Below are 15,099 nucleotides of genomic sequence, written 5' to 3'. Positions count from 1 at the left end.
ATCAAAACCCACCAAAACACGAAAGTCAAAATATTGTAAGGATTAAAACATATAATTAACTTCTTTTCTTATATTGAAATATAATTTTTTGCTTAAAAAACTCATAATTCTAATGTTGAATAGGAACTACTTATATACACACAAATATAGATTTAAAAAAATAAGCAAGAGACAAGCATTTTAGGACAGGTAATGGTCTCATTAATTCTAACAGTTACGTGCTCCAAATTATGTGATGGTTGTAATTTGACAGGTGAACAAAACCTACATCTCATTCAATCTTATCCTTTTCAATTTCTAGAAAACGTGTTTTATTTATTTTTTTATTTTTTTGTGTGGCTAGAAATTTAGAGTTGGACTTCTATTTGAAGATGTATTAAAAAGATTAATGTGGGTAGGTTATGGTTTGGTGAACCATACAAAATGATGAGGGTAATGATGTTTAATCATATAGATATACACATCATATGTATGCCTATCCCGCCACCTTAATTTTGGTTAATGTTATTGAGCCGACATTTCAGTTTTCAAGCCAGAGAAGGCAGCTTTCAAGGCCCCTTGGCCGATCCGGTGGTGTTGTTGGATGTTGATTTGGTATAGTTTTTTTTAAATTAAAAGTCGATAATCAAAAAATATAAGTTAATTTTTTTTTTCAGTTTTTAAATGATTAATTTTCTTTAGTTTATTTATGCTATTTTTGTTTAATACACTATAAGTAAAAATTGTACTAAATAGTCTTATACAGACTTTCAAATTAAATTAATTTATAATAAACTCTTTTAATTTGTAATAAACAACGCCATTGATTAGCTGTTGGCACACGCAACGCGTTGTAATTCAATTAAGTAAAAATAAAATAAATTATTTAATATATATTATGTGCTACTCAAGTGATAAGAGTTTTCTCTCCACATAAAGAAGGCTTCAGAACACTATCACTGTTGTTCGCTTTATGATTTCAACTACTCCTTTCAAAAAAAACATTGAATAGAATATACATACAAAAAATAAAGTTGATCGGATTTGATAGTTCATTCATCAAATCACATTTATAAATAAAAATTTGAATAGTAAATGTGATTTAAGTATAAAATTTAGGATAAATTACAAATACATCCCTTGAGATTTGCTTAAAATACGGATTGTCTCTTGTAGTTTTGAAAATTACAAATATCCCCTTCTCAGAAATTTTATTTAACAGAATTAATACAAAAAAAATAAAATTTCTTACTATGCTTCCATACAACAATAAAATTCCTTGAATTATTCATTGAAACATATTTTTGGCATCATTAAAAATAACTGACTTGATGATTTATTAATAAAAATAGTCATTTGTTATGCAATTAAAAATTTCAAAGGACGAGATGTAATTTCTAGAATCACAGGAGCAATCCATATTTTGAGAAAATCTCAGAGAGTATATTTGTAATTTATTCTAAAATTTAATACAAATATAGTTAGATGAATGAATTATCAATATCCAATCAACTTGATTTTTTTACAGATATATTTGACTTAATGTTTCTTAAAAAATGAACAATTCAAATTACCAAATATATGACTGAAAAAGCCTATAAAGTGCACAACAATTAGGCCAAGTTTGGGAAGACTAAAAAAGTGCACTTTTTGTCTTTTTGGACTAAAAAATTGAGGTTGAAAATATGGATGTTTGGGTTAATTTTTTGACTTTTTATTGAAAAATGTGTAATAAAAAATTGTAAAAATTGATTTGTAGGGAAAAATTTGAATTGGGAGTTGTGCAGCCGTAATTGTTGACTTTTGGTGAATAGTGTTAACTTTTTAACTTTTTGAGTAACTTTTTGACTTTTTGACTTATTTTGAAGTCCCCAAACTTGGCCTTACTGTTGCGCTTTATTGTGCATTACGCAAAGCAATGACCCCAACTCTCTTAACATGAGCAACTCTTTATCAAGGACGTGATATCTGAATATAAGTCTTATCAAATCAGAGTGATTTAAATTTAATCTGATCCAAACCCAACAACAATTGATTAGAGATCACATATGAAATAATGTGTCGTGGATTAGAGATCTTCTGTTCTTAAAATTGTTGTTCTCGGCCACTAGTGCATCCTCAACCAAATAATGCGGTAAGAATCAAGGGGAAAAAAATAAAATAAAAGAAAAAACAAACTCAAGGTACAATTCTGTGGCTTCTATTTGCCCAAACAAGCATTTTATTACATTCATTATTTTTCAATTTTCATTTTATACTTACCATCTTATCCCTATCTAAATTACTAAAAATGTACTCAAAGCCTAATTTCTCCTTCCGCCCACCCATTATTTCTTCTTCTTCTTCCTTTAAACCCTAGATCTCTCCACCTCTCTCTCTCTCTCTCTCTCACACACACACACGTACACATACACATACACAGGCGGTGGAAGGCTAGAAAAGGGGATGCTAATGAAGGGAAAGGCTAGGAGGGGAGGGGGATTGCAAGGTAGTGGTTAGGAGGGTGAGGGACGCAAAGACTAGTGGTTATAGATAGTAGATGTGGATGTGGATGTGGATGTAGTGGTTGAATGGTTGGGGTGGGTATGGATAGGGAAACAAATTAACAGAGTCGAGTTTTTGTGTTCGAACTTGCTTATAAAGAATTAGTCAAGCTCGAGCTTGAACCTAGCTAAAGTTGAGTTTAAAGCTCGACTCGTCAAATATTTGAAAATTTTGAGCTTAGCTTGAGCAAACTCAATTACATAAACAAACCAAACTCGAGCTTAAAAAAAATTAAACTAAAATTAATTTACTTATTAAGATAAAAAAATAAAAATAAAAATAAAAATAGAAGATTAAGTTCAAAATATACAAAAATGCTATCAAGTATTAAAATTTACACAAATATCATACATAAATAAAAAATAATATAAATTAATAAAAATTTATTTGATATATTATTAAAAATAAATATTAATTTATTTTCTTTATGTTCACGAGCCTTATATATTGAACCAAGTTTAGGGTTACTCGAGCTCGGCTCGATTAATAAACTAGTTTAAAAATCGAACTCGTTTATTTAACATATGAGCGATCTCAAACGAGTTTTAAACAAGTCGAGCTTAAACTATTCATTTGCATATGGAATTAGAATTTGAAAGGTTTGAGAGGTGCACAGAGAGGTCAAGAATGATAGTATGATTGAAATTATTAGGTATAATGTTATAAAATAAAATAAGCTTTTTTTTTAAAAAGGAATACAATAGAAAGGACCCGTGCACTAGTCATGTGAGTCACTTGTGTGAGGCAATTGAAGGCAAATAACATCCACAAATTAGGAGTGAGTTTTGGGTATACAAAACTTTTTCACGAATTGGAGAAGTTTGGGTAACCTGTCTACTTAATTGACAAACTAATGAGGACTCATAAATGGTGTGGGTCATCTATGTAATCGGTGGTATTAATGTTTATCACCAAGGGGCATCTTAGTTAATAAAGAAATTTGCTCATTTCTTTATTGATCAGGATTCGAATTTCTTATTATTCAAGTGAAAATTCGACGATGACTTTCCCATTTGACTTATAAAAGTAGATCTTAAGGGCCCTGTCTTGCTTGTTCTTAGCATAATAAAATAAAATAAATCTAAGCCTTTTCATACTAATTTTATAATCGAGGAATTTGAATATATATACATATATGTATTCAAAATGAACCATGCATGAAAGCATTGCATAATCATGCGGAGCATCCCAAGATGTAGTTGTAGTAGTAGTAGTGGTATGCCAGCTGGTTCTTTTTATATTGCTGGTGATTTGAGACTCCAAATTCTACACTTTTCCTTTCAATATTTGTTTATTAATTATGAAATAAGGAAAATTTACTTATAAATTCTATTTTTAAGAATAGTGATCTGTTTAGTCTCAAAAGTTTTTTTATAAATCAATTAATTCTATTGATTTTAGAAATGGAGATTTAATATATTATTTAGAAATTAGATTTATACCCTTGTTTTTATTATGTTTTCTTTTTCTTTTTTTCTTTTTTCCCTTTCCTTTTATGCTAGAAAGGTAGGTGCACAATTTATGGCAATCAAATTTGGGATTAATTTTTATATGGAAATCTTTTTTATTTGGAATATCTTGAAAGGTGAGATTTTTCAAATATTTCAAAAGTACCACAAATGATTTAAAATATGGAATTATTCAAACATTTCAAAAAAAAAATAATACAAAAACTCATTTGTAAGTTTTGGGCAAGCGTATAATTTAAACTATAACACTCTAATTTAACACTCTAACGTAAGACTTAAAAAAAAACTCCCACTACAGGAAAATCGCGAATTAGTGGCGTTTTTAAAACGCCGCAAAAAGCCAGGAAAACGCCACAAAAAGATAAAGCGACGTTTAAAAAATTCGTCGCTGATACAACTGCCGTCGTATCTTTATGGCGTTTTAAAAACGCCACTATAGAGCTTATACGACGTTTTTTAAAACGTCACTAATTCTTAGCTATTTCCGTCAGAGTAGTTAACTATGATGTAATCATGACGACATTTTGAAAACGTCGCCTTTCCCTTTTTTTTTAAAAAAAAAAATCAAAATTAATGATATTTATGATATTCTCTTTAGTACCTAACCACTATGTGTGAGCTAGCGAGAAAAAAGATTAAAAATAAATTAGATGCATATTTATGATATTCTCTCTAGTTGAGTTTTAAGTCATGGATCCATTACAATCAGAATTATGAGAGTAATTACAATTTTCCAAAACATTTTTTATGTTGTAACATTTGAGTTCCAGATATTATAGATTGCACAATAAACAAAAGCTACATCAACAGCTAACACAACAGTGGTCTGTTAAAAAAAAAAAAAAATCCATATACATTAAACAAACATAAACAAGGGAAAACAGCACGATGTACTCGTAAACAACACTTCAGCCGGAGCAAATCTTGAGAAGAAAAAGGTTACCGTATTGACAGATTCACGAAATACACATAACAAGATCCAAAGTTATCAATCCATTGAAGAACTAGCTTTTTTCCTACACTTCCTCGCTACGACTTTGATTGCTGTTCTTCAGTATATTGAACTTGCAGAGAGGACATGTAGCATTGATGTAAAACCACTTGTCTGTGCAGGAGCAGTGAAAATGATGGCGTCAAGGGAATTCATGCAGTTCAGTTCCGTCTTCCGTCTTCATAGGGACAAAGGCAAATGCAACATTCCTGTGATTCATGAGTCGTGTCAAAGGTTAACCGTTGACTTAGTTCATGGAAAGCTATAAGCTATAAAGAAATCTAGCATTAAGTAATTGAACACACCTATTAACGAGCTTCTTTTTATGGGTTTTGTAAACATGTTGGGGGCACTTATTAAAAAGCTTAAAAAGATTGTATATTCTGCATAAAAGTGTGCGTTTAATAGAAAATGTACAATACTTTTAAGCCATCTTAACACGTGCCATAAAGACACATGCTAACAAACAACTTCTTTTTATACATAGCATGCAAATGAAATATAAATGACCCGACAATAAACAGGTCCCAAATTCAGAAATGTTTATTATTTATTTTCAGTGTAATTGAAGATACCAAGGAACAACACAATTTTACAATGATAATTTGCGCCTCTTTTTTTCTTTTTCTTTTTCAGAAGCAATAAAAGAGCCAACAAAAAAAAAAAAAAAAATCCCATAATGATAAGGGCTATTAGTCATCACACTATATCTACACTATCAAATTAGTGCAGAATCAATCTTCATGTCTGAGGATTGAATGCAAGTCATAACCTTCATGAAAATGATGTAGTTGTAAAAGGGAATGTGGCAAGTTCTTAAGCATGTTTTTTCAGAACTTTCTTAATTTTCATTTTAGAGTTCATGAAAGAATGTCTTGATTGAATTAGGAAACTTACAGCATTTTCTGGGGAAAGAACATGTTCAATTGGTGAATCAGTATCACATTCTGTAATTATTCCTCCAAAAGATTCTTGAATCTCCCTATTTTGTTTCTCAAAGTCACCAATCCTCCGGAATTTGTATTTGGGCAGTCGTTCAATGTCTTCCTTCGTTGCTCCTTCCTGTTTTCATACAGAAGTTAATGCCAAGTCAAAGAAGAATCATTCAACATTCAGAGTAAAGGTGATGTCAAATAACCAAACAGACATTTGGTAAAGCAATTCTAAGTGCAGACTAGATAGTTGACCATGAACCCTTTTAACTTAGAGAGAGAGAGAGAGAGAGAGAGAATTAACAACCCAAACTCAGATCTCAGTTCTGATCCAGTGCTCCTAGCATGATATCTCCTCTTTAGGAACATAGTACACGGTAGTCAGTGCACTAGTATCTCGAACAAGCTCCACCACTATAGTCATAGAAAGAAATTTCTACACTCTGTCCTGTGTCATTAATGTTACATTTTCTCGCAGACAATGTGCCAATAAATTCCATGATGTCACTCACCCAAAGACATAAGGTGTATTCAAATTGCAAACAAAGTAAGAAGTTTCTGTCCAAACTCAGATAACTATTTTGCAGTTGAAAAATCTAGGATTAGAAATATAATATATTAAGTCTTTCATGGAAATAAACACAAAACCAAAGAGACACTTTTGTAAATTACCTGATTTGCTACTGCATATAATATTGCAATTATACATGTCATTTTAATAAACGAAATTTTTAATTCTTACGAAATTTTTATCAGAATTATGTAACATTTATAGTTATGTAATTAAATGTCATTTTAATAAACGATTTAAAATAATAAATCTTGCCATAGGCACATTATTTTATATATAAATTCAAAAGTAAATAAACTGGTTAAACAAATCTAAAATTATTTTATATATAATTATTTTTGCATTAGGCACATTACTTTATCTAAAATTGAGGAGACTATTCAAAACTAAATAAACTGGTTAAACAAAGGTAAATATCTAGAAACAATCCACCTTAACTGTTATTAAAAGTATATACGAGGGGTGAAAAAGGACCAAAACACCAAAATAGGAGACAAAGTATTCATCAAGCACATCAAACTATAGTATCAGGACATACCTGAGTCATCATTTCTGGCCGAATTGACTGTTGAAGCACGCAGAGAGCACCATTCTTACCATGACCAGAATAGCACACCTGAAAAGTACACCCAAATGAAAACAACAAAGGCTACCATTTTTTTTTTCTTGATAAGTAAGAAAGGTTGCCATATTACAAATGTACAAAGCAATAAACCATTAGAATTGTATGATTTGCTACTTTAGGAATGTCAGTCCAATATGGATTAATAAGAAGCAAAAAATAATAATTTAAGAAAAGAGTTTCAAATAATAGCATTTAACAGCAACTGTACTCAATAACATGTATAACCAGACAGCAGAAGCATGATCAAATATATATTAGAATCATCTACAAAGGCACCCGAGGGAAAAGGATTACCGAAAAAGACTTACCTCCCTCGCTGCATCAATAGTTTTGCAAACAAATGTTGAACCAAATACACATTCCATAGCACTCTACAACACATATAAACTCTCTTTAAAAACAAAATATAACTAACCCAAGCCAAAGTTCTTTTATCCAACCAAAGACAAAAACGCACGAATGTGAATAAGATTTTGGCCCATCCATTGCTGATGAACATGACTTACAATGATATAACATTAAGAAACATTCCAGCACACACAATTGAATTATACCTTTAGTTCCTAATCGTATCCAACCAGAGACAAAGGCACTTCTGCATTCCCCTTGCCAACCTGAAAATGTAGGATAATAACCTTCTGACAAACACAAACAAATACGGGAGATACAAAAATATAATGAAAGCCAAATACAGAGACAAACCAATCTGACATAAGACCAAAAATAGATTGAAAAAATTGAAAATAGTTAGATTGAAAAACAAAAAGATCAAAGTCAATGAGATTCTATTGAAAAGAGAGTGGACCAAAAATAGGAAGTGAAAAGATTAAAAAGAGTAAAATTCGAATGAAGAGAGGCCAGATCGAAGATCTGATGGAGCAATAGAGAGAGAGAGGACTTGAGGGATAGTAGCGACGGAAGGACCAAACCTGAGGAGGAGCTTCAACAGGTAGAGCGCATCCAATGCCATCGCGCTTGAGCTTTTCTTGGAACAGAAAAGCCTATCATTTCATTAGTTGGTTTCCTCTTGCTCCGACTGGATCAGTCTCAATCACGATGATCTTGATCCTTCTTCATTCCTCAGTCTCGTAAACCTGCCGATTTGTGCTACTCAACCGAACCATCTCCCTCTACAAAATCATCAGAATCAGAATCAAGAAAACCAAAAAACCATCAAGAAATTTCAACAAAATCGATGCAAGAATCGATGGATTTAGAATTAGATCTGAACCCTGGTGAATCTCTCAAGGAGCATGAGTAGATAGAGAAAACCTTAGATCTAGGACGGAGATAGAAAACGATAGAGAAAATGGCTAGAGAAAACAAAATGACGGAAAGAGAAATGGGGGCAGAGGGAGACGGAGCACCGTTATAAAGTGAAACAAATGTGTCTTCAATTTCATTTTAGCTCTTGCACAGCGTTTTTCAGAAAAACGTTGTCTAAAAAACATGGTTATAGGTCAATTTTGTTGTAGTGTCCTTATTATACTTTTGTCAAATGTAACATTCAAAGAAAAAAAAACTCCTTATTGTAACACTCAAATGTAAGATTTCAAAAAAACTCCTTAGTATACTTTTTGTAAACGTAACACTAAAACCTTAAAAAAAAAACTTATTAGTTTACTTTTTCCAAACGTAACACTCCAAAAAAACTCCTTAATATACTTTTCCAAACGTAACATTCAAATGTAACTCTCTAAAAAAACTCTTTAGTGTACTTTTTCCAAACGTAATACTCAAATATAACACTCCAAAAAAAACTCCTTAATATAACATTCCAATGTAAGACTTCAAAAAAAATTCTTAGTATACTTTTCCCAAACGTAACATTTAAAAAAAAAAAAAAAAAGTTACTTAGTGTTACACTCCAACGTAACACTAAAAAAAACTCCTTACTTTACTTTTTTCAAACATAATACTCTAAAAAAAGGATGTAGGATTCTTCAAACCATTCGAAAATGAGTACAAAAATTCCATAGTAAATTTTGGACAAATGTATAATTTCAAACTGAGAGTGTTAACTTTAGAAAAGTATACTAAGGAGTTTTTTAGTGTTTTTGTATGTTACATTGAAGTGTTACGTTTGATATTTGTTGGCACCATAAATTTACAATTTTATTATTTGTTATTTATATAATTGCGGGACATGTGACACCCTCCTATTCATTTGGAGGTTATGAGAAGTTATGAAATGTAGAAAAATGATGGAGAACATGGAGCATGAAGTAGAGGTTGAAGAAAATTATGAAAGATCATGAAGTATGAAATGGAAGAGATGGAAGAGTGAGTAGTTTTAGGTAGTTTTTTCGTACAAATGTTTGCCTATAAATAGCTATTCATGATTACATTGTAAAATGATCCAGAACTCAAATCAAAGACAATTGATTTTTATTTTTGTTGTCATTTATATTTCCTGCACTTTATTTTACACACTTCCTTTTCGAAGCATTTATTTTCAGCACTTCCTTTTCGAAACATTTTATGCACTTTCTTTTCAAAGCATAGAAGTAGAGGTAAGTAATTGTTACTTTGATTGTTCACTTAATCATCCCGATTATTCACTTAATCATCTTTCTCCGTCTTCCTTCTTCTGTTAATTTTTCTTTTATTTACGCTTGGCAATTTTGAAGTCCTCTTTATTGAGGCAAAAGAACCGTCAACACAATCACTTGATAATTGGCTTGAATTTAATATGTAAGGATTTTTCAATCCTTGTTGGCACGCTCACATTTATGGTATTTTCCTTCGTAAGAAAAATAAACCAACAATTTTGGCACGCCCAGTGGGACGTCAAGGTGTAAGAAATAAAAAATAAATTGGATTCGTCCTTTCTAAATAGCCTAAATGAAATATTGTGGTGTAAACAAAAAAAATTTGAATCTTCAAAAGAAATTCATTTTCTTGATGATACAAACTTCCATCCATTACAATATTGTTTGGTAGAAGAAAAAATACACCATTTAATTGGAGCAATTCATCAACTTTATATGAAAATTTGCCAATGGAGACATGAGTTATCAACCCTTCTTGTCAAGTCTTCAATGACTGAATTTCGTGGGGTCTTAAAAAATGTTTTCAAGTCATTTGTGACTAAAATTAGTGAAAATATAATTTCATCAATGGTTCGGGGAGTTCAAGAGTCCATTTTTAAAGAGTCAAATTATGAAATTAACATAACGAAAGAGCATGTTCTTGAGCCAAATTTGGCTACGAATGATGTTCCATGCATGGCTCGAGGGGTCCAAAAACTAATTTTTAGAGAGTCAAGTCATAAAAATAACATACCTATGGGGGATTTTCATAAGCCATTAATGGCTAACATAGAAAAACAGTCCACTTTGCCAAATAATTATGAAAATCAATTTGGCGAAATTTATGTTTTCAAACCAAACATGGTCAAGAATAATTGAAAAGCCACTGTTCATGAATTCAAAATTTTTGACATTTTTCAAAGTGTCAAAAAGTATGCATTTTCATGGTCACATTATACCATAACTTTGGTTGTTCAAAATTTATTTTGGGCTTGTGGATCACATCAAACGTTGACTTTGATGGAATGGCTAACAAATAATATTTCGTTATTGCAATATATATATGGTTATTAGCTGATCTATAAAATCATCACCATTTGGTTTTGTGGTTCCTTCGAAATATGTCCTAAGACACTTTGAAGCATGTTATTAAGAACACGTGAGGGTTGTTAAACCTCTTTTCAAAGGATAAATGGTTCTGTTGGGTAGACACCCCATTTTTGACCGTCCTTGAGACTTGGACGTCACCGTTTGAACACTCGGTGATCACCCATGTTTGTGTTCGTCTTAAGTTCCCGGAGGTCTCAGCTACGCGCCTTGCCTTAGGACCTCTCGACTCGACTGTTTTGTGTTTGGTTTTGCACCAAACACTTGTGTTTTGCTTTCTGAGAGCAGGGAATGGCTTGTTGGCCATCCCCACACCTCACCGGCCATGGCTTGAGGCCACCGGCCTTGTTTCCTTGCCACCAGCCATTGGTGATGGCCGATCGGCACTTTGTGTGGTCGGTCGACCATTTATTTGGCCGATGGTCTTCTTTTCTGGCCGGTACCACCTTTTTGCCTTTTTCAGGCATAGTGCATGCCAGCTGTGCCAGCTGGAGTGCACGGACTTGTCCTCTATACAGCTATATGGAGGAACTTGCACCTTTTGCACCCTTTTGGTCTAACTTCTTGAGGAAGCTTGGACCTTTGTCTTAGCTTCCTCAAGAAGCTTGAACCCTGTCTCAGCTTCCTCAGGAAGCCTTGGCCCATTTGTCTTGGCTTCTTTGAGAAGCCTTGATCCCTTTAGATTAGCTTCTCTAAGAAGCTTAGCACCATTGCCTTGTCTATATAAGGAGACCCTCCCTCTCCTTTAAGGAGGTTCAGCAAAAACCAGACCTAATTACATATATCTCTAATATATATCACCTTCTCTCTCTATATCTCCCTCTCTCTCTCTCTCTTGATTTGAGTGTGTTTGAGGGCCTAAAAGTGTAATTTGTTCTTAGTTTTGCACTAGAACACATAGTATTACACCATTCTTCGACTTTGGAGGTGTTGAGGGTCTGTCCTTCAAGTGTTGAGCTGGTTTTTATCAGAAGAAAGCAGCTGGAGTGCTGTTCTTGAAGGGGTCTACAAGGGTAAGAACTTCACCTTTAGATACCCCATTTTTGCATAGTCTTTTTGCCTACCTTGTATCTGTTTTTGAGCTTAGTGTATAACACTAAAAGTCTTGTTTTTACCTGCTTAAAATAGTTATTTTAGGTTGCCTTGAGCTTTGGGGTTGTTTGACCCCCCTTAGGCCTTGTTTGGCCCACATTTTGTGCTATTTTGGTGAGCTCCGGGACCACCTTGTTTAGGCCTCTTCACCGCTGAAATCCCTCAAGATTTCAGTGGTGGGGATGGTGCTTTAAGGTCCTAAGAAGGAGAGGGCCACCCCCTCTCCTTGTTGCCTTCGATATGTGTCATTATAGCCTCATGTGTGAGCATCATTTTTAAGTGCATGTTGACCATGTATTAAGTGTTATTTGGTAGTATTTTGCCATATATTACCTTTTTTTTTTTACTTGGTTTAGATACACCATGCTTGCCTTGCATACATGTCTTGTAATGCCATGATTCGCCTTCACATGTGTCTAGCATTTAGCCTATTATGCTTACTTGTTTTGGCCTAGCTTTGTGAAGCTTTTGTGCTTGTTTTAGCATGCTTAAGTTCTGCTTTTGGTTGTTTTGGTCGACCATGACTTGCTTAGTATAGCCACCTTGCATTTTGGCTTGTTAGCCTTGAGTGTGTGAGTGTGGAGCATGCTTTACTTGCTTTGTTTTAGTGGTTTGGAACCATTTTCCATGCCATTTCAGTCCTCAGGGTATGCTTGTACGCTTGCATTTGATGCCCCTTTAATGTGTTAAGAGGTTGGTGTTTCATGCCCCATGTTTATGCTATTGTGTATGCCTCTAGGATTAGGTCATTTAAATGCCATCTAAGTGGTTTTTGGGGCTACTTTTGCATGATTTAGGACTGTTTTGATTCATTTTGGTCATTTGCTTCATATGTCATATGGCCATGGTTTAAGTCCTTGGGTTTGGTTGCATGTCTTGCTTGCATTGGCAATTTGATTTGGCATCATCTTCCACATGTTTTCCAAGTTTATCATGCATACCATATGCCCATGTTGTTCCTCTTTTAAGTGTGCTTAAAAGTTGTCTCTATGTGCCTAAGTGTTGGTTCATTTGCATGCATGTGTGCATGTGCATTTGTCCTTCATTTCCCTGGCATGTTGGCCACTGTTTTGGGACTAGTTGAGAGTTGCCCAAATTAGTTTAAGACTATTCTAGCATGTTGTTGCATGCTTGCCCTATGTGTTGTTGCATATTTGGCCTTGTTCCATGCTTGTTACATTGCATTTTGCATGTTTGATACATTGCACCTTTGCATGCTTAGGTTGTAATGCATTTGGCATGAATTGTACTTAACATGTTGTCCATGTTGCATCTTGCATGCTTGCATGGTTAAGATTACACTTTGCATGTTTGCTAACTTGCATACTTGCCCTCATGTTCATGTTGCATACTTAGCCTCCATTCCTAAGTTGCATTGCATAGAGCATGCATGCTTTGCCTCTTGAATTGAGTATGATAGAGGTTGGGCTTTATGTGTTTATTTGGTTTGTATCTCATTTGAAATCAAAATGCACAACTTGGTTTCTTGGGCCATCACGCATTGAAATGCGCGATTGGTGGTCCAAGAATCGAGTACCATCCCCCTTTGAGTCATGAACATGATAAGGAGTGTGGTTGGTGCACACATTGCTTGAAATGCATTGTCATGCCATGTTTTGCCCTCTACTGTTGTCAAAACAGGCCTCTGTAGGAAGCTTTGGCCGGCCGGCCATCTATACTGCCGACCGACCAAATATGGATGGCCGAGAGCTCAACAAATGGTCGATGACCATCCTGCTATGGTTGGTGATGATTTTTCTTAGCCGGTGGTGATCCACAATGTCCATGGAGCATACCTTGGGAGTTGTGCAATTTCCAAAGGAGCAGAGCAGGGAAAACAGAGGCAAACTTATGCATGGCAACGGATTTCTGAGCAAACCCGAGTACGTGCGCTTTGGACCCTCTTCCCGAGGCCTTTTACTGCTTTTCTTAGCTTAATTGATTTGTTAATTAGTTAAGTGGTTTGTAATAATTAATTAGCGTGTAGGTTAATTAATTTGTATATTCTTTTGGTTCCTCCGAGCGAGGGCGAATTTGTAATAAGTGTGGGTGCGTGTGTGCATGTCTTCCAATCCCCACTTCTTTCTCCCTTTTATTTACCTGCTTTGATGGTTAGTATTAGGGCATATTTAAATTAGCATACCTTATGCTATGCATGCGTGCATTCATTCATCAGTATCGCATGCACCGGGCTCGGCGCATCATGCTAACGGCATAGTATTTCAAATCTAACTTGAATACATGTTACTTGTTGCATTCCACATGCCATCCTAGGATTAGCCAAGCCTATTCTAGTTACATTTTGTATGCGATGCATTAGCCACTTAACATGGACTTGGATCATGCATTTGATTGCTAACATGTTGTTTGTTTTGGCTCGGAGTACGCTGTAAGTATTTATGCTTTAGCATCTCGCATGAGTGTGAATATTAACATAACAGCATGCTTACAATGAGGCTAATTGCTTATATGATATATCTACCTGAATGCCTGTGGGTGAAGGTTGGATTACTCAAGTTGGGACAACTCGTTGAAATCTGTATTTTAGCCTACTTGCGAGTAGCAAATGCCAAACCATTTTCTGAACAAACGGATATGCAATGCTTCGTTCCAAATTAGGCGATCTAGTCTATACTTTTGTGTTGTACACATCACATAGTAAAGATTAGGCTAATAACCGGAATAAGAATGTATAATGTTTTCAAAACTAGATATCATGTTTAGTAGATGCCGATCTTTGATCGGGCGAGCGGGGGTGCTCATAGCTGACCTTCCCTTATCGTACCCAAGTTCCCGAGCCGAGGCAACTTTGGTGATGACGGACACGTGGCCTTAGGCAAACGAGTCAGGGTTTCCTAAATTCTCCCAAAATAAAATATTTAGGTGGCAACTCTGTATCTGACAAAGCAGTCCATGTTTGGCACTTCTTTACAAAAATCTATTTTCCAAAACGATTTGCCGGATTTGAACTCTTTGGTTCAGATTAAGAACCGTGACAATTTGAGTCCGAACTGTAGCAAGCCTAAATGAACAGAATGGGGGATCTCCTCCCGAGACGTTCAGGGACGTCTACATGTTGTTATATGTATTCATTGAAATATCATTTTATAGCCACTAATGGCTAGTTAAAATGCCAAACTAATTTTATAGTAATCCAACCCTTTGGATTTGGTTCAAAAAGATATCGTGAGCACTTTCAAAGGACGACTTTGATCCTTTAGTAACATATGTGACTTTCGAATGGTGGTTTTGTCATCA

At 34.3% G+C, this 15,099-nt stretch overlaps 1 protein-coding gene across 2 annotated transcripts; it reads right to left on the bottom strand.

Annotated features, from left to right (window-relative positions):
• Positions 1 to 4,627: 4,627 nt before the first annotated feature.
• On the bottom strand, positions 4,628 to 8,452 carry LOC114293202 (E3 ubiquitin-protein ligase At1g12760-like). Of its 2 annotated transcripts, none has more exons than XM_082903175.1 (6): positions 8,041 to 8,452; positions 7,618 to 7,746; positions 7,420 to 7,482; positions 7,025 to 7,102; positions 5,881 to 6,045; positions 4,628 to 5,192 (listed from the first exon to the last, which is right to left on the bottom strand). In XM_082903175.1, the coding sequence occupies exons 3-6, from the start codon at positions 7,474 to 7,476 to the stop codon at positions 5,145 to 5,147; spliced, it is 348 nt and encodes a 115-aa protein (XP_082759301.1). In that variant the 5' UTR covers positions 7,477 to 7,482; positions 7,618 to 7,746; positions 8,041 to 8,452; the 3' UTR covers positions 4,628 to 5,144. The 2 variants fall into 2 exon arrangements, with proteins under 2 accessions (XP_082759301.1, XP_082759302.1); XM_082903176.1 differs by having other exon boundaries at positions 7,666 to 7,725.
• Positions 8,453 to 15,099: the final 6,647 nt, after the last annotated feature.

The sequence above is a fragment of the Camellia sinensis genome, chromosome 13 (assembly GCF_055761805.1).
Source record: "Camellia sinensis isolate YWXY chromosome 13, ASM5576180v1, whole genome shotgun sequence".
In the NCBI taxonomy this organism is placed as follows: Eukaryota; Viridiplantae; Streptophyta; class Magnoliopsida; order Ericales; family Theaceae; genus Camellia; species Camellia sinensis.
The sequence above is the reverse complement of the archived record's forward strand: the minus strand, read 5'-3'. Positions and strand labels throughout refer to the sequence as shown.

Coding starts and splice junctions, on each gene's coding strand:
- LOC114293202 (XM_082903175.1), bottom strand. CDS start 7,476: ATGGAATGTGTATTTGGTTCAACATTTGTTTGCAAAACTATTGATGCA. Junction 7,103..7,419: donor CTATTGATGCAGCGAGGGAG/GTAAGTCTTTTT, acceptor TGTACTTTTCAG/GTGTGCTATTCTGGTCATGG. Junction 5,193..5,880: donor TTCTTTCCCCAGAAAATGCT/GTAAGTTTCCTA, acceptor CATGAATCACAG/GAATGTTGCATTTGCCTTTG.